A 19,904-nucleotide genomic window follows, 5' to 3' on the forward strand; every position below is an offset into this window, starting at 1 on the left:
ACAGACTAGAAGGGCCAAATGCCTTGTTTTCTGTGCTATAGTGCTCTATGGTTCTAAAACTGGTTAGATTCAGTGGCTGTGATCATAACAATGTGGATAGATCCTGTAGAAGATCCAGAGAAACACTGAACCACGTGTCTAGCATGTGCCTGACAGTGATACAGCCACAGAACCAAAGACATAGACATGTGGTTCTCCAGGGGTGAAGCAGCTGTGTTAATGCCAGACTGTGCGGACAGCAGTCTACACCAAGACCCCAGCATTTTCGAGGTACTGGGACCCACTGAGCACTCTTAGCCCCTCACACACAGCTGAGGATAATTTCCCCCTTCTCTGTCTTTAAGGGACTCGCCTTTCCTCTCACCTGCATTTAACTTTCTACATATCCATGGAAACTCTTTATTTTCCTTCCCAGCTTCCTCTATCTTACTTTTACCAGTACTTGCATTTACAAAAAAATACATTCTGAATATTCAAACCTATGCTTAGTAGTCACTCCTGTACCTCCTGTACATAATAACGTGGCCATTGAGTTTTTGTTCATGGTCTTCTGCAGCTGTAGCCCATCCATTTCAAGGTTCAACACGATGCTCTTGTGCACACCACAGTTGTAACGTGCGGTTATTTGAGTTCCTGTCACCTTCCTGTCAGCTTGAGCCAGTCTGGCCATTTTCCACTGACCTCTGATTAACAAGGCACTTTTGCCCACAGAACTGCCACTCACTGGATGCTTTTTGTTTTTCACACCATTCTCTCTAAACTCTGGAGACTGTTGTGCATGAAAATCCCAGGGGATCAGCAGTTTCTGAGATCTTCAATCTACACCATCTGGCACCAAAAATCATTCCATGGTCAGTCACTTAGATCACATTTCTTCCCTCTTTTGATGTTTAGTTTGAACCTCTTGATCATGTCTGCATGCTTTTATGCATTGAGTTGCTGCCACATGATTGGCTGATTAGATATTTGCATTAACGAGTAGGTAGACAGTTATAATTAATAAAGTGGTCACTGAGTATATCTTGCATTAGTTTTCCAAAATCACATTTGCATGTATGTTTACTTGCAATGCATGCACAGTTACATTGGCTGCATTTTACAGATATGAGGAGAACCCATCACATACACGGAGAGGGTAGCAGAGGATTTCTCTGCTGTTTGGAGCCTCACCCATCCATCCACCCCATCAAGTTATTTCACATCACCCATCCCACCCTTTTGACTGTCTGTGGCGTGAGTTTGCTGTTGCTGCTGTGGTTGCTACTTGTCACAGTATGCAGAGCCATGGCTGTGAACATTCTCTTTTGGGAAAATGAAATAAACTCCTGAAGCTTGTTCTTGACTCTGTAGGTGAAAGTGAGAGGAGTGTTTTGGAGGGGGAGAAATCTCAAGACCATGACCCTTCTGTCACTGTCATTGACAGGAGGTGGATGTTAGAAGCTGTGTATAACTACATTTATTTATTTTACTTTAACAACACAGCGTGGGAAATGCCTTTTTGGCCCTTTGAGCTATGCTGCCCAGCAACCCCCAACAACCCCAGTTTAACCCTAACCTAATCACAAGACAATTTACAATCACAGGTCAATTAATCTACCCGGTACGTCTTGGAGTGTGGGAGGAAACCGCAGCACCCGGAGAAAATCCACGCATTCCACGGGAAGGACTCCTGACAGAATTGTGCCGGGATTGAACTCCAGACTCTGACACCCCAAAAGCTGTAATAACATCACACTACTGTGACGCCCTAAAAAAAAAACAAACCAGCCAAACCCATTGCCCACAAAATCAGCAAATGATAATGTAGGGCTGATGAGTTTACATGATGAACTGGGCCAGTAAAGGCCAACATTTTCTAAAGGCTTACTTGTGTGTCATGAGCATTTTCCATTCCTAGATGGAAGTGCACAGTAATATTATGACTGGTGAGGTGTGTTGTGTGGGCCCAAGTGTCTACAGGAAGTGGCTTTGTGCAAACTGTAACACGTCATGTATTGCACTGTTCCTTGCTGGGGTTAGCAGTGGAAGCAGCATTACCCACTAATGCTTTATCAAGTGCCAAATCCCCACAATTCTGACTGATGCTCTCAGGACCACTGATGGTGCGTTTTTTGTTTACAGGATGTGGGGTGTCACGAATGAGGCTAGATGTCCAACTCTCATTGGGTTGTCAGTGAGAGAGGGGAAAATGCCCAGGGTAGCAGGGTCTTTGGTTATGCTGGCAGCTTTACTGAGACAGAGAGAAGTATAGAGGGGAAATTAGTTTTTCTGATGTGCTGAGCTGTGTCCACAACTCTCTGCACAAGAGATTCTGCAGATGCTGGAAATCCAGAGCAACGTGCACAAAATTCTAGAGGAACTCAACAGGTCAGGCAGCAGCTATGGAGAGGAATAAACAGTCGATGTTTTGGGCTGAGGCCCTTCATGAGGACTGATGAAGATCCTGGTAAAGTGTCTCACCCCGAAATATCAACTGTTTGCTCCTGTCCATGGATGCTGCCTGACCTGCTGAGTTCCTCTGGCATTTTGTGTGTGTTGTCCATTCCTCTGCAATCTCTCACAGTCCTGTGTAGAGCAATTGCAATGCTAAGCCGTGATGCATCCAGATAGGGGATGCTTGCATAGTATTTGCTGACGATCAGAGAGGATCCACCAAGTTTTTTTAGCCTCCTGAGGAAGTTTTCATTCAACTCCAAATGTAATTGCTGGAATTTAAATTCCCCAGTTACACAGGTTGGACTTTAAATTCAAGATTCAAGATTGTTTAATGTCATTCTTCAGTATACAAGTGTGACAGAGAACAAAATAATTGTTACTCCGGATCCAATGCAGCAGAAAAAAAATCACAATGAGCATCAACAATAAAAAGACAAAACAACACAATAAATATAAATATAAAAGCAATCCTGTACCTAGAAAAGTAGTCATGGTCTTCTGCTGCTGTAGATCATCCACTTCAAGGTTCAACACGTTGTGTATTCAGAGATGCTCTTCTGCACAGTGTGTGGTTATTTGTGTTACTGTCACCTTTCTGTCAGCTAGAACCAGTATGGCCATTTTCCTCTGATCTCTCTCATCAACAAGACATTTTTGCCCACAGAACTGCATTATGTTCCTTCCCAGCTTCCTCTCACTCTCTTGCCTTTACCAGTACTTTCATTTACAAAAACAAACACATTCTGCAAACTCAAACCTATACAGTCACTCCTGTACCTCCTGTATATAATGGAGTGGCCATTGAGTGTATGGTCATGGTCTTCTGCTGCTGTAGTCCAACCACTTCAGGGTTCAACGTGATGCTGTTCTGCACACTGCTGTTGTCACGTGTGGTTCTTTGAGTTACTGTCACCTTTCTGTCAGCCTGAACCATTTTGGCCGATCTTCTCAGACCGCTCTAATTAACAAGGTGTTTTCATCCACAGAACTGCCACCCACTGGATGCTATTTTGTTTTTCACACTATTCTCTGTAAACTGTAGAGAGACTGTTGTGCACAACAATGCCAGGAGACCAGCAGTTTCTGAGATACTCAAATCACAGGTGTTGACCTGGCACCATGGTCAAAGTCCCTTAGATCACCATTTCTTCCCCATTCTTGGTATTTGGGGATACAGCACAGCACCAGCCTGTGCCACCAATTACATACATGTGACCAATTAAACTACTAACCCATTCGTCTTTGGACTGTGGGAGGAAACCAGAGCACCTGGAGGAAACCCTTGCAGTCATGGGAGGAAGATAGAAGCTCTTTACAGTCCATGGTAGGAATTGAACGCAGGTCACTGGTGTTGTAAAGCATTACGCTAAACACCACACTACCAAGCCACCCCTTATTTTATGCCTGCTTTGCTAAAGTGCATCCTGAAACACTGGGCAGGTACAACTACATCCATGGAGACAGAAACTTTTGATGTTTCAGGCCAGTTGATTTAGACAAGTTGAGTGTGTGGGCAGATACGGGGCAGATATAACATGGATATCAGTGAATGAACATGTTCAACATTCACCTCCATCCACATTATACACCAGCCATAGCCGGACAATGAGTGTGGCTGAATTCAAAGTGACCATGCAAATACCTGATGTGGGTTTAAGGTTAAAACAAACCAAAGCGGGGTTAAAGGAGTTTCACACCATACCTGACTCCTAGTCTCTCTAAGCTAAAAACAAAGCGCTGGAATTATTTGTCAGGTTATGACAGAGAAATAGGTCAGTGTAATTGATGATGGAGATATGAATGTAATGCCACAAATTGGAGGGAGGAATTTGGCATTGGGCTTCGAGCGGATGAAGACTCGGGAGGTTTCCACCTCTTCTGTCTATGATGTACAAGTTTCTAAAGTCTCAGCTCCTGTCCAATTCATCTTCTCTCCTCCTCCCCTACCCTCCAATAATCTCATCTTCCTCCCCAATGTCCTCTCCTCCTGTCCTGATGACCTCTCCTGTAAGATTACCTGCTTCCTATGGCTATCGTCTGTTGGACACCTCCAGCTAGGGAAACTTTTGACCATTCCCCTGAATTTTTAACAGGTATCAGCTGTGAATGCGTGGGCAATATTTGTTTCCTGTTTAGTCACCGTCAGAAATTTGTTGTACCAGGTGCTGGTTACCTGAACACCCACATCCCATCGGGGATGCTGGGCTCTCCCAGTGACCTCAACAGGAACATGACGCCAAGGTCACCAACCCCAGTGAGCCTTGGCCCTGACAGTCGCAGAGGGGATCTCCACAGTGTCTCCACTGGCTCCAGGAACATGGCTACTCCACTGGTGAGAACTTAATTCCAATTCAGTACTTTCTTCAGGGCTCTCAACAACAGGTAGAACATCAGCAGTAGATAGAATGCCATCAAATGGTAGAACTTTAACCTTGGAAATTATTTGTTTCATTCACATCATAAGACCATAAGACATAGGAGCAGAAATAAGACATTTGGCCCATCAAGTCTGCTCTGCATTTCACTATGGCTAATTTATTCTCCTCCTCAACTCCATTATCCTGCCTTCTCCCCATAACCTTTGACACCCTATTTATTCAAGAACTATCAAACTCCACTTTAAATATACCCAGTGACATGGCCTGCACAGCCATCTGTGGCAATGAATTTCACAGATTTTCCACCCTCTGGCTAAAGACATTTTTCCTCATCTTTGTTCTAAATGGATGTTCCTCTATTTTGAGGCTGTGACCGCTGGTTCTAGCCTCCCTCACTATGGGAAAAATCCTCTCCATATCCACTGCCAAGGAACTTAAAGCTGTTTACCCTCTCAACCCCAGATCCATTGATGTCAATAGGGTTAACCCATCTCCATTCCTCCTGTAATCCACAACACATCACTAAGGACCTCACGGTCTGTACACACCAGCTATGTGGTGATAAAGGAACAGTGCCTCTTTCACCTCAGACAGCTGAGGAAATTTGCTATGGGCCCCCAAATCCTAAGAGCTTTCTACAGGGGCACAATTGAGAACATCCTGACTGGCTGCATCAATGCCTAGAACTTCCCATGATTCAGCACATTTAAAGGTCGGGTGTGTAAAAAGGACCTGTAGGATCATTGGAGACCCAAGTCATCCCAAACACAATCTATTCCAGCTGCTACCATCTGGGAAATGGTGCCACAGCACAAAAGCCAGGACCAACAGGCTCCAGTACAGCTTCTTCCACCAGGCCATCAGACTGATGAACTCACGCTGATTTGAGTGTACTCTATATTACATTGACTGTTCTATTTATTATAAATTACTATGATTGCACATTGCATATTTAGACGGAGATGTAACGTAAAGATTTTTACTTCTTGTGTGTGAAGGATGTAAGAAATAAAGTCAATTCTATTCAATTCTTTATCTAGGCCTTTCAATTTTCGCTAGGTTTCAATGACATCCCTCCTCATTCTTCCGAACTCCAGCAAGTACCAGCCCAGAGCCACCAAACACTCCTTGTATGTTTACTTTTTCATTCCTGGGATAATTTTTATGGACCTCCTCTGGACCCTCCCCAGTGCCAGCACATTTTATCTTAGATAAGTGGCCTAATACTGCTCACAGTACTCCAAGTGCAGTCTGGCCAATGCCTTATAAAGCCTCTGCATTATCTCCTTGCATTTGTATTCTAGTATTCTTGAAATGAATGTTAATGTTGCATTTGCATCCCTTACCTCTGACTTAACCTGCAAATTAACCTTCAGGGAATCCTGCTTGAGGACTCACAAGTCCCTCTTCACCTCTGATTTTTGAATTTTCTCCCCCTTTAGAAAATAGCTCACACCTTTTTTCCTTCTACCAAAGTGCATGACCATGCACTTCCCTACACTATATTCCATCTTCCACATCTTTTCCCATTTTCCCAATCTGTCCCGGTCCTTCCGCAGATACCCTGCTTCCTCAACACTACTTGCCCCTCCACATATTTTTGTATCATCTGCAAACTTGGCCATAAAGCCGTCAGCTCCATCATCCAAATCATTGACATACAAGCTGAAAATAAGCAGTCCAAACACCACTAATTATCAGTAGCCAACCAGAATAGGCCCCCTTTATTCCCACACTTTGCCTCCTGCCAATTCGGCAATCTTCTCTCCTGTAGCTTTCCTGTAATACCATGGGCTCTTATCTTATTAAGCAGTCTCATGATCGACAGACACCTTGTCAAAGGCCTTCTGAAAATCCAAGTACACAATATCCACTGATTCTCCTTTGTCTGTCCTGCTTGTAACTTTCTCAAAGTATTACAACAGATTTGTCAGGCAAGATTTCCCCTGAAGGAAACCATGCTGACTTTGGCCTATTTTGTTATATGCCTCCAAGTACCCCGAAACCACATCTTCAATATTAGACTTCAACATCTTCCCAACAACTGAAGTCAGGCAAACCACCCTATAATTTCTTTCCTTCTTGAAGATTGGAGTGACATTTGCAAATTCCCAGTCTTCCAGAAACATTCTAGAATCTAGTGATTCTTGAAAGACCATTACTAATGCCTCCACAATCTCTTTAGCTAACTTTCAGAACCCTGAGGTGTACATCATCTGGTCCAGGTGACTTATCTACCTTTAGACTTTTCAGCTTCCCAAGCATGATCTCCTTAGTAACAGCAACAACACCGACTTCTGCCCGTCACTCTTGCATTTCTGGCATTCTGTTAGTGTCTTCCACATTGAAGACTGACACAAAATGCTTAGTAAGTTTGCTCACTATTTCTTTGTCCCTAATTACTACCTCTCCAGCAGTCCAATATCCACTCTCATCTCTCTTTTACTCCTTGTATATCTGAAAAAATTCTTTTTGTATCCTCTTTTATATTATTGGCTAGCTTACCTTCATATTTCATCTTTTCTCTCTTTAAGGCTTTTTAGTTGCCTTCTGTTGGTTTTTAAAAGCTTCTCAATCCTCTACCTTCCCACTAATTTTTACTCTATTATATGCCCTCTCTTTTGTCTTTATGCTGTCTTTGATGGTTGCTTCATACTTCCTTTAGAATTCTTCTTCATGTTTGGGATATATCTATCCTGCGTCCTCCGAACTGACCCCAGAAACTCCAGCCATTCTGCTGTCATCCCTGCTAGTGTTCTCTTCCAAACAACCTTGGCCAGCTCTTCTCTCATGCCTCTGTAATTCCCTTTACCCCACTGTAATACATATACTTACACACAGTCCTCCCACCTTCTTTTTCTTTTCTTCTTTCTCCCTCTCTCTCTCACACACACACACACCCACCCAGGTTAGGCTGCCTCCTGCCTCCAATGGACTCATGGACTTGGAGAGGCCATGCTTCAGCCATTGAGCCTTGACTTCCTGGACTCACCAACTTCGCTCTTTGATCTTTGGTATCAACTATCTCTTCTTCATCACTGGTATGCCTCCAGCTGCCCAGACACTGATCTTCCTAAGGTCTCTGTCTCTTAGTGATCAATTCATGTATGAAATTAAAACTGACCACGACTCATCCAAACTGACCCAACTGATCCAAACTGACCACAGCTTACGACTTATCCAAACTGACCACAACTTACTGATCCAAACTAACCCAACTAACCATGACTGACCCAAATTGACCACATCTGACCCATACTGACCACAACTGACCCAAACCGATTATGACTGATCCTAACTGACCTGAACTGACCACGACTGACCCAAACTGACCATGACTGACCTGAACTGACCAGGACTGGCCCGAACTGACCACGACTAACCCAAATTGACCTAGACTGACCATCATTGACCCAAACTGACCATGACTGATCCAGACTGACCCAAACTGACCATGACTGATCCCGACTGACCCAAACTGACCACAACTGACCCAAACTGACCATGACTGGTCCAAACTGAGCCAAACTGACCACAACTGACCCAAACTGACCATGACTGGTCCAAACTGAGCCAAACTGACCACGACTGACCCGAAATAACCACGACTGACCCAAACTGATCATAACATATCAAAACTAACCCAAACTAACACCTGCTGATCCAAGCTGACCATGTCTGGCCCAAACTGACTCTGGCTGATCACAACTACCCATGCTAACCACAACTGACCTAAACTGACCATAAATGATTAGGGAATGAGACAGGGCAGGTGACAGAAGTTTGTGTTGAGGAACTCTTTGCATCCAGTGACCACAATGCAATTAGTTTCAATGTAAATATGCAAAACGATAGGTTTGGTCTGCGGTTGAGATTCTAAATTGAAGAAAGGCCAATTTTGACAGTATCTGAAATGATCTGGCAAGCATGGATTGGGACGGGCAGCTTTCTGACAAAGGTGTACTTGGAGGCCAAGCCTTCATGTATACTTAAGGCAGAGGTCAATAGACTCTGGATCAGTCAGGGCATGAAGCGACACAGGGAGAAGGCAGGAGATTGGGGCTGAGAGGGAAATTGGATCAGCCATGATGAAATGGTGGAGCAGACTCGATGGCCTAATTCTGCTCCTATATCTTATGGTCTTATGGAACGTGGAAAGCCTTCAAAAACAAAATTTTGAGAGTACAAAGCTTATATGTACCTATCAGAATAAAGGTAAAGATAACAAGTTTAGCAAACCTTGGTTTTCAAGAGATATTGAGGCCCTGGTTAGGGTATAACATGTATAGGCAAGTAGGAACAAATGCAGTGCTTACGGAGTACAAGAAATGCAAGAGAACAGTAAGGAAAGAAATCAGGAGGGCTAAAAGAAGGCATGAGGTTGTTCTATCAGACAAGGTGAAGGATAATCCTAAAGGATTCCACAGGTATGTTTAAAGCAAAAGGATTGCAAAAGACAAAATTAGTCCTTTGGAAGACCAGAGTGGTAATCCACGTTTGGAGATCTTAAATGCATTCATTGCAACTGTATAGAAGTGAGGCAAAGTGGCATCAACTTCATGGACTCTGTACAGAAGAGGGGGAGGCGTTTGCAACCCTGAGGTAAATCAGGGTGGTTAAATCCCCAGAGCCTGACAAGGTGTTCCATCAGACCCTACCGGAGGCAAGTGCAAAAATCGCTGGACCCCTAGTAGAGATATTAAAAACATCCTTATTGACAGGAGAGGTTCCAGAGGATTGGAGCCAGTGTTGTTCTGCTGTTTAAAAGAGGCTCAAACAGAAACCAGGAAATTATAGGCTAAAGAGCCTGACATCAATCGTAGAAAGTTATTGGAAGGCATTCTAAGGGGTCGAATATATAAGTATTTGGATAAACATGGACTGATTAAGGATTGTCAGCATGGCTTTGTGCATGTAAGGTTATACCTAACCAATCTTACAGAATTTTTTGAGGAAGTTATAAGGAAAGTAGATGAAGGCAAAGCAGTATATGTTGTCTAAATGGACTTTAGTAAGGCAGTCGACGAGGAGTCACATGGGAGGCTGGTCAAGAAGGTTCAGTCGCTTGGCATTCAAGATGAGGTGGTAAATTGGATTAGATATTGGCTTCATGGGAGAGGACAGAGAGTGGTAGTAGATGGTTGCCTCTCTGAATGGAGGTCTGTGACTCATGGTGTGCCACAAGGATCGGTGCTGAGCCTTTCATTGTTTACATTCTATATCAATGATCTGTATGATAATGTGGTTAACTAGATCAGCAAATTTACGGAGGACACCAAGATTGAGGGTGTAGTAGACAGTGAGGAAGGCTATCATAGCTTGCACTTCGGTAGGACCAACAAGGGGAGGTCTAACACGGTGAACAGCAGGGCACTGAGGAGTAGAACAATGGGATCTGGGAATACAAGGTACATAATTTGTTGAAAGTGGTGTCACAGTTAGATAGAATCATAAAGAAAGCTTTTGGCACTTTGCCCTTCATAAATCAATGTATTGAGTACAGATATTGGGATGCTAATGTTGAAGTTTTATAAGATGTTGGTGAGGCCTAATTTGGAGTATTGTGTGCAGGAAAGATGTAAACAAGGTTAGAAGATTGCAGAGAAAATTTACAAGGATGTTGCTGGGTCTGGAGGGCTAGAGTTAGAAGGAAAGATTGAATAGGTTAGGACTGTATTCCTTAGAACATAGAAGATTGAGGCAGGAGTTGATAGAGTTACACAGAATTATGAGGGGTGTAGATAAGGTAAATGCAAGTAGGCTTTTTCCACAGAGGTTGGGTGGGACTACAGCCAGAGGTCATGGTTAAGGGTGAAGGGGAGAAGTTTAAGGGGAACATTCAGAGGGTGGTGAGAGTGTGGAACGAGCTGCCAGCACAAGTGGTGCATGCAAGCTCAATGTCAACATTTAAGAGAAGTTTGGGCAGGTACATGGATGGTAGGGGTATGGAGGGCTACTGTCTCGGTGCGGACTGATGGGTCCAGCCAGTTTAAGTGTTTCAGTATGTACTAGATGGGCTGAAAGGCCTGTTCCTATGCTGTACTTTTCCCTGACCCTATGACTCCATGACTGATCCAGACTGACCCAAGCCCAACACCAAGAGCAGTGAAACTACTTACTTAGAACAGAATGTTCAAGGACTTCTGCTGCCTTAGCCCATCCACTTCAAGGTTCGACATGTTGTGTGTTCAGAGACGCTCTTCTGCACACCATTGTTGTAAAGCGTGGTTATCTGAGTTACTGTCACCTTCCTGTCAGGTTGAATCAGTCTTGTCATTCTCCTCAGACCTCTCATTAACAAGACATCACTGGATGTTTTGGTTTTTCACACCATTCTCTCTAAACTCTAGAGACTGTTGTGTGTGAAGATCTCAGAAGATCAGCAGTTTCTGAGATCCTCAAACCACCCTGTCTGGCACCAACAATCATTCCATGGTTAAAGTCACTTAGATCACATCTCTTCCTCAGTCTGAACAACAACTGAACCTCTTGACCATGCCTGCATGCTTTTATGCATTGAGTTGCTGTAACATGATTGGCTGATTACCGTAGATAATTGTATTAGCATACAGTGTACCTAATAAAGTGGCCACTGAGTGTATGTAGAGAGCTGGGAGTCATCATCCAATCTCCCAGGACATTGTTGAGACTGTGGAGACTGTTCTCCACAATGTCACACTGAACCAAAAATCAGTACAAGGCTCAAACTGAAGCTGTTTCTTACAGCAGACTAATGTGTGATTTATGACGGGTTTTACCCAAACTATGGCAGCAGCGAACTGGGAAAGTAGAGTAAATACTGAGTTGGTCGGGCAGCATCTATGGGAAGGGAGAAACAGATCAGATTGATAACCATTCGTCATAACTGGGCATGGCAAAGATGAGTGACTTTCCCGGTGTCAAGTGTGTGAGTGACCGGATAGGTCTATTGTATTGTGGAAATATTGGAAACAATTTAAAGATTAGATTTATTTATCACATGTACATGGGAGGAAACTAGCACCTGGAGGAAACCCACATGGTCATGGGGAGAATACATAAACTCCTTATAGGCAACAGTGGGAATCAAACCTGATCTTACAGCTTGCACCGTAAAGTGTTTCTTCACTCACCACAATAGACAGAAATTATCACATGAATGTAAACAGAAAACAACGTAAATATTCTATAATTTATGGATCTAACGTACCATTTTCTCTTTCTCTCTCCCTCTCTCTCATCAGAGAACAAATACATCAACTGGTCATCCCAGCTCGTTGATGGTTACCATGGCAAACCCTGGTGTGACTGGCCATGGGCTGGGAGGTTACTCCAGCGGTGTCACTGGTAAGAATGTTGGCTGTTTAGTGTGGCTTGGGTATTCAAATTAGTTATAATTTTATTCTCCTTGTTGACAGGTTTGTAAACATGAGTTCAAAGGTTACTGGTTTCTATAGAGTGAAGCACCCTCTATACTATCCCTCAGTCATCACCATGGTACAGGTTAGATACAGAGTGAAACTCCCACCACAATGTCCTGAGGTCAGACACAGAGTGGGTGCTCACTCCACACCATCCCTTCACACACTCTTGGGGCCAGGCACACAGTGAAACTCCCACCACACCAACCCATCACAAAGTCCTGGAGTCAGACACCTAGTGAAGCTCCCTCTACACTGTCCCGTGACAAAGAGAAAAGGACACACACTTCCTTGCTCTTCCAAAAGCATGATCCCACAATTTTGGAATTGTGTCCGTTCGTGCAGAGAAACATTTTGGGCTGAAGCAAAGGGAGGTGTTTGTGAAGGGCACGCTTGATGAGTCTCACAGACTAGGAAGTGGTTAATTACTGCATCAGAGAGCATGGAGTCTGCTGATCTCTGCTGAGTCCCATGTCACAGTGTAGTGCTGCCACCTGGTGGCCATATGAGGTCGATCCCAAACACAGCAGATACAAACCTGAGATTAATTTTCTTGCAGGCATTCACAGTAAATACAAAGAAACACAATAGAATCATTGAAAGACTACACACAAGGCAGACAAACAACTAATGTGCAAAAGATAACACACTGCAAATACAAAAATGAAAAAAAGAAATAATAAATAAGCAATAAATATTCAGAACTTGAGATGGAGTCCTTGAAAGTGAGTGCATAGGTTGTGGGAACATTTCAGGGATGGGGTAAGTGAAGTTGAGTGACATTATCACCTTTGATCTAAGCCTAATGGTTGAGGGGTAATAACTGTTGTTGAACCTGGTGGTGTGAATCCTGAGGCTCCTGGACCTCCTTCCTGATAGCAGCAGCAAGAAGAGAGCATGGCCTTGGGTGGTGGGGGTCCTTGATGATGGATGCTGCTTTCGTGTGACAGCGCTTCTTGTAAACGTGCTCAATGGTGGTGAAGGTTTTACACGTGATGGGCCATTTCCACTTCTTTTTGCAGGATTTTCCATTCAAGGGTGTATCAGCTGGACCCTCAGTGCTGTAATAGGGGACCAGAACTGCAAGCTGGTGACCTCCCAAGTCCTGTCTTCCAGAGCTGTTGACTGAACCTGCTGGAGAACTCTGGGTCAAGCAGAATCTGTGGGGAGAAAATAATACTGGCTGGATCAGGAGGAGCTCCTCTTGTGTGCAGCCTGGTACTGGCAGAGCTTTTCAGTTCCAGCAGAGGGAGCGAATAGTCTAATTTAATATCCAGAAGACCATAAGATATGGGAGCATAATTAGGCCATTTGGCCCATTGAGTCTGCTCTGATATTTAATCTTAGCTGATTTATTACCAGCTGGTTCAAGAACAGTTACTACCCCTCAACCCTCATGCTCTTGAACAAAAGGGGACAACTTTAGTCATTTAAGGACTCTTTATCTTGTTATTTCATGCTTGTTATTTATTACATTTATTTATATCTGCACTTATACAGTGTGTTGACCATTGATCCTGTTTACAGGTACTGTTCTATAGATTCGCTAAGTATGCCCACAGAAAAAGAATCTCATGGTTGTAGGTGTTGACATGTGTGTATCCTGATAATAAATTTTATTTTGAACGTTATTATCCATTGGAACCCCATTCTCCTACCTTTCCCCTGAAACCCTTGATGCCTTGACTAATCAAGAACCTATTACACTCTGCTTTAAATATACCCAATGACTTGGCCTCCACAGCCATCTGTGGCAATGAATTCCACAGATTCATCATCCTCTGGCTAAAGAAATTCCTCCTCATCTCTGTTCTAAAGGGATTGCTTGTGTTCTGAGGCTGGGACCTCTGGTCCTAGACTCCCCCACTATAGGAAGCATCCTCTCCATTTCCACTCCATGTAGGCCTTTCAGTATTCTGTAGGTTTCAATTAGATACCCCCTCCTCCTTCTAAACTCCCATGAGTACAGGCCCAGGGCCATCACATGTTAACCCTTTCATTCCCAGGATCATATCATGCCAAAACAGTGGCATCTATTTGTGGGTTATGTTCTCCAGAGAATTTTGAACTAACTAAATCTTCTTCCTTCACAAAATGTTTATCCTGTAAAAAAAAAGTCCCGGTGAAGGGTCTCAGCCTGAAACTTTGACAGTTTGTACTTCTCCATAGATGCTGCCTGACCTACTGATTTCCTCCAGCATTTTGTTTGAGTTGCTCTGAATTTCCAGCATGTGCAGAATCTCTTCTGTTTCAAGTGTTTATCCCATTTCTGTCTCTTCTTCTTAAGAACCCATCACCCCTACTGGCCATAGGCCACTAAAAACAGCTCGGTGGTGTCCTCTCTCCTTGGCAAATTGTTGGCAATTTCAAATTGCCTCCAAGAGTAGCCCATCTTCTTGGTGTATCCTTCCTCTCCAGGGATGAGGTCTTCGGTGCTTCTGCTGGTGTCTCTGGAGCTCTGAGTTTTTACGGGTTGCCAATCCCATAACCCACCCCCCTCCTTTCACAGCCCGGCTTGGGACTGTCCACAGTGGAACTGTGGGACATGGGAGCAGAATTAGCCCATTTGGCCCCGGGATGAGGTCTTCGGAGCTTCTGTTGGTTTTTCTATAGATCTGGGATTTTATGGGATGGGGTTGCTAGCCCAATGCACAACCCTCCTCCTCTCACAGCTGGGCTTGGGACTGTCCGTGGCAGTATTACCAGTTCCTGCTTGGCTTCTAGTTAAACTCTCCTAGGTCACAGTTCACTTGACTTAAAATTGTTCCACCGCTGGAAACCCTCACCAACAACTGTCTTTCCTGTCTCCTAGGGTACTCACTTCCTGACAATGCTCCAGTGTCTGTGTACAACCCACCAGGGACAGCACATCAGGACCAAGCCTCCATCTGGCACTTACGGCAACATCCTCATCAGCACCAGGCCAACCTTCAGCCCTCCGCACACCCTCCTCTTGGGTAGGTCAAACCCTCAGCCAGACACCTCTACAGTGATTGCTCGCTCCAAGGTTCAATTTCCAGTACACAAGTGAATAGGAGAACAAAATAATTGTTACTCTGGATCGATAAGATGAAGAACACAATAATAAACACAATAAATATAAATACATAAATAGCTTACATACGTAGATTGATTGGATGACCATAAAGTGATGCTGGGCACAGGAGTGTCTACATAAGGTGACTGACAGGAAATGATAAAGTAGTGGTGGTTGGGGTGTGGAGGGATGGGTTAGTGGGTGGATGTGCTGTTACTGCTTGGGGTAAGTAACTGTTTTTGAGTCTGGTGGCCCAGTATACCTGCTACTTGTTGGGAGTGTGGGTAGGATTTGGTGGTTTCAGCTGAGGAACCTACAGCACCTAACTCCAGCCCACCAACCACCACAAACAGGACCACCACCAGCTGAACCACAACATGCTCTGCTGATAACAGCAGGATAAATCTTTTGGCAAAACTCAGTAAGTGGAGGATGGTAATTTCACACGTGATGAATTTACAATGGTTGGTCTCTGGGATAATCAGCCAATGGTCTCCATCCTGACCAGCAGTTTACTCATCCTAAATCCCATCTCTCCGTAAACAGTGATGCCCAGAGGCCCCGGATATCATCCGATCCACAGACTCAGAATTGCAGGGGCTTCCCCAGTAGTCTGATCCAAGAGTCTGTTTAAGGTTTATGGGAAGGGAAAATGAGGACCAGAGAGGGAGTGCTGGAGGGAGCACGATCCGAGAGAGAGGCCATTACCAGAAGGAGAGAGGGACGCTATTCAACTGAGGTGGCACTTCCTGGAGGGTTTGAGGTGGCGGTCAGCTCTTGCCCGGGGAACCGGGGGCAAGGGATCCAGTGCTTGTGCAATGGAGGGAAGGAGCAAGGGATGAGAAAGATAGAGGAGGAAAGGAGAGAGGGAAGGAGTGAGCACTCTCCCAGGGAAGGACATAAATCGATCCCAGGCTCCACCGCCACCCTTCCCTTCCTCCCTCACTCACCCCTCACTCCTTCCCCCACTCCCCCTCCTCCTCCATTCCCCTCGGGTTCTAACCTTTGCCTCTCTTTCCACCCCACCCACAGGGTCAGCAGCCCCTCCCAGCTGCCCCATCCGCCCTTCCCGATGGTCAGCGTCAAGTCGGAGCGGGCCTCCCCCCATAGCGAGAGCGGCGGCGGTGGCAGCGGCTTGTTCCAGCACCTCGGATCCTGCAACGACCCCAAGGATTACGGCAAGGCCTTCCCATGCCCGATCGTGCTAAGCCGGCCACAATCGTGCGAAGACGGCCTCAGCGCCAAGCGGCTGCGCCTGGCGGACCGGTGGCAGAGATGACGGATTGAGTGGCGGCTACCGGTCCCGCTCCCGGTTCCCCGGGCAAGATCCGTCCGCCACCTCGAACCCTCCGAGAACCAGGCTGGCGCCTGCCAGCGGGGTAACGACTCCCCGACGCCTCCTCCCGCGGCCTCTGCGTACTGGAGGACACACCTTCGGTGCCCCTTTTCCGGGGTCACTGGGGGCAGTTCCCCTCCCACCCCCTGCCCCGTGTCTCGGTTCTCTGGTGATCTAGTGGTTAGGATTCGCCGCTTTCACCGCCATTCTCCGGGTTCAATTCCCCGTCAGGGAAACGTGTCGGAACATCGATCTCCAATGGCCAGGCGAGGTCCTGAACTCAAGGCTGATGGTCCAGGAAGGCGATTGGTGGGTGAGTGAAGTTCACGGCCACTGGGCACCTCTCCCTCTCCACTCACCCACCCGCCGCTGGTCTGTAACGCCGGAGCTGGTAATGCCCCGGCCTGGGGAATGGATGAATCTAGTGACACTGCCCACCGGACCAGCTACCTCAGTGCTGCTGGGGTGGATAGCCATCTTTGGGGATGCATTCCTGCCGTCATCAACCGGCGGGGGTGGGGGGAGGAATCCCAGCTCAGGGCGACCCAACACCAGACTCACTTATCGTGAAAGGACAGGCGGGGGAACACCCGTCTGACAGAAGGTGGGGGCGGGAGGGGCTGAGCACGCACCCTCGAGAGCGCTTCCCACGCCCGGAACGGTGGACCCTGCAAAGACCTCCCACCCCAGCAGCGGCGAGATGCGAGACGGGACAAAACCCCGCCGGACGGAAGGCGACGGTTCGCGGGACACCTCAAGACCGGGGTACTCCGCTACAGATCTCTCTCCAGGGGCGTCCGACAATTCAGCTCTCGGTGGAGGATGTGTCTGGGGGCAGTCCTGAGTTTCTTGACCACTCGTGGTCGCTACAAATTCCTCCCGGGAATCCCGGTCTTTGACGGTTGTGTTCTGTTTAACGTTGGCCTGATTCACAAAGTGGTCATTTTTGGTTAAATTTCCTTGTGTTTATTTTTAAAAGTGAAAGTTTCTTCGCAGTGCGAACGGACTTTAGAGTCACTTTCTCTCTTCCTTTTGTATTATGTGGAACCCGGTTAATGCCGGGGTGCGTCGGGCAAACTGTGCAGGGTCACCATCAGCTTCCGGCTCCGGGGCGCGGTTCGACCAACAACCCGATTCTCGCTAGCCCGGGTGAATGAGAACCTCCTCGTCCCCACTCTCCACACTGTCCTCATCTCTTCTCCCCTTCCTTACATCTCCTGATCACTCACCCTCTCCTCCCGTGTCAATGGATCAGAACCTCACTGGAACGTCACGGAAGGAGGAGGAATTACCGGTGGAGGGAAGGGTTATAGGAAGAGGGAAAGTTAGGAAAGGAGGATAGAGTTACGGGAGGAAGGGAGAGTTACGGGTGGAGGAAGGGTTATAGGAAGAGGGAAAGTTACGAAAGGAGGATAGAGTTACAGGTGAAAGAGAGAGTTATAGGAAGAGGGGGAGTTACGGGAGGAGATGTTTATAGAAGAGGGTTGTTTGCTCTGTACGGGAGCCGCTGACTGAAACCGATGGATAGATTGGGAGTTGCACGCGGAGATTTGCGAGATGTTTTCTAGATCCGGCGGTTCACACCAGCCGTGAGAGAACTTGAGGTGGAGAGAAACTCCTAACCCCTCCTTCCCACCTTCCAGAGGTTCAGACCGACACTCCCCGGGACACCACCTGACTATGTACCATCTTAGAATGTTTGGAGGGTTTCCAGAAGGTTCTCGAGCATGGCAAATGTTGATTTTTCACTGCCCAGTCGACGCACATCAAACCCCTCAGAATGGAGGGGATTCTTCCGTGAAATCACTGTTTTATTAAGTTAACAAAAAAAAACAAATAAAGTTCTTATTGCAGTTTCTGGTTCCGTGTTCCGTCTGTCTTAATCCACCCCCCGCCCCCGCGCCAAATACCGGAGCGATGGAGTCGGGTGGGGGGGAGGCAACTTTCCCACGCGGAGCCCATCCAAGGCTGGAATCTCTCGGGAAGGACCCGGTTTAATACAAACTATCTCGGGGTTTAAGGTTTGGTGCAGACCCGCTGGGCTACACTCACACCCTCCAGATCACCTCTGACGCATCGGAGCCGCAATCAATTGGTTTTGGTTTCTTATTGGTACACGTACCAAGATACTGTGAAAAACTTGTCTTGAGGTCGCAGGAAAGAAACACGGATGGTAGTTTGCCTCCCAGGTGCCAGCGTCCTGAAGTGGGAAGGTGAACAGCCAGAGGTCGTGGTACAGATCGGTACCAACCACATAGGGAGGGAAAGGGAGGAGGTCTTGAAAACAGACTACAGGGAGTTAGGACGGAGGTTGAGAACCAGGACCTCAAAGGTATTAATCTCGGGATTACTGCCTGCGCCACGTGACAGTGATTTTAAGAATAGAGTGAGGTGGAGGATAAACGTGTGGCTGAAGGATTGGAGCAGGGGGCAGGGATTCAGATTTCTGGATCATTGCAACCTTTTTTAGGGCAGGTGTGACCTGTACAAAAAGGACGGGTTGCACTTGAATCCCAGGGGGACCAATATCCTGGCGGAGAGGTTTGCTAAGGCTACTGGAGAGAGTCTAAACTAGAATTGTTGGGGGGAGGGGGTGGGAACCGAACTGAAGAGACTGGGGAAGAGGAGGTTGGCTCACAGACAGAGAAAGCTTGGAGACAGTGCGAGAGGGTGGATAGGCAGGTGATAGAGAAGGGATATGCTCAGACCGATGGTTTGAGATGTGGCTATTTTAATGCAAGAAGCATCATGAACAAAGCAGATGAGCTTAGAGCACTGATCAGAACTTGGAATTATAATGTTGTGGCCATTACAGAGACTTGGATGGCTCAGGGGCCGGAATGGCTACTTCAAGTGCCAGGCTTTAGATGTTTCAGAAAGGACAGGGAGGGAGGCAAAAGAGGTGGGGGCGTGGCAATGCTGATCAGAGATAGTGTCACGGCTACAGGAAAGGTGAAAGTCATGGAGGGGTTGTCTACAGAGTCTCTGTGGGTGGAGGTTAGGAACAGCAAGGGGTCAATCACTCTACTGAATATTTTTTATAGACCATCCAGCAGTAACAGGGACATCAAGGAGCAGATAGGGAGATAAATTCTGGGAAGGTGTAATAATAACAGGGTTATCATATTGGGAGACTTTAATTTCCAAATATTGATTGGCATCTCCCTAGAGCGAGGGGTTCAGATGGGGTGGAGTTTGTTAGGTGTGTTCAGGAAGGTTTCCTGACACAATATGTAGATAAGCCTACAAGAGGAGAGGCTGTACTTGATCTGGTATTGGGAAATGAACCTGGTCAGGTGTCAGGTCTCTCAATGGGA

General features: G+C 46.3%; 1 protein-coding gene across 4 annotated transcripts in view; it reads left to right on the plus strand.

The window, feature by feature from the left end:
* Positions 1-18,440, plus strand: part of mef2b (myocyte enhancer factor 2b) — a 211,807-nt gene extending 193,367 nt beyond the window's left edge. For 3 of the 4 annotated variants that reach the window (XM_073068090.1, XM_073068088.1, XM_073068089.1), the window contains 4 exons: positions 4,599-4,768; positions 12,038-12,140; positions 15,027-15,171; positions 16,284-18,440. In XM_073068090.1, coding sequence (XP_072924191.1) covers positions 4,599-4,768; positions 12,038-12,140; positions 15,027-15,171; positions 16,284-16,530 — 665 coding nt within the window. In that variant the 3' untranslated portion in view covers positions 16,531-18,440. Of the gene's footprint in view, positions 1-4,598; positions 4,769-12,037; positions 12,141-15,026; positions 15,388-16,283 lie in introns of those variants that run through there. The other variant, XM_073068091.1, reaches the window with a different exon arrangement.
* Positions 18,441-19,904: the final 1,464 nt, after the last annotated feature.

Source organism: Hemitrygon akajei, chromosome 16, assembly GCF_048418815.1.
Source record: "Hemitrygon akajei chromosome 16, sHemAka1.3, whole genome shotgun sequence".
Classification (NCBI taxonomy): Eukaryota; Metazoa; Chordata; class Chondrichthyes; order Myliobatiformes; family Dasyatidae; genus Hemitrygon; species Hemitrygon akajei.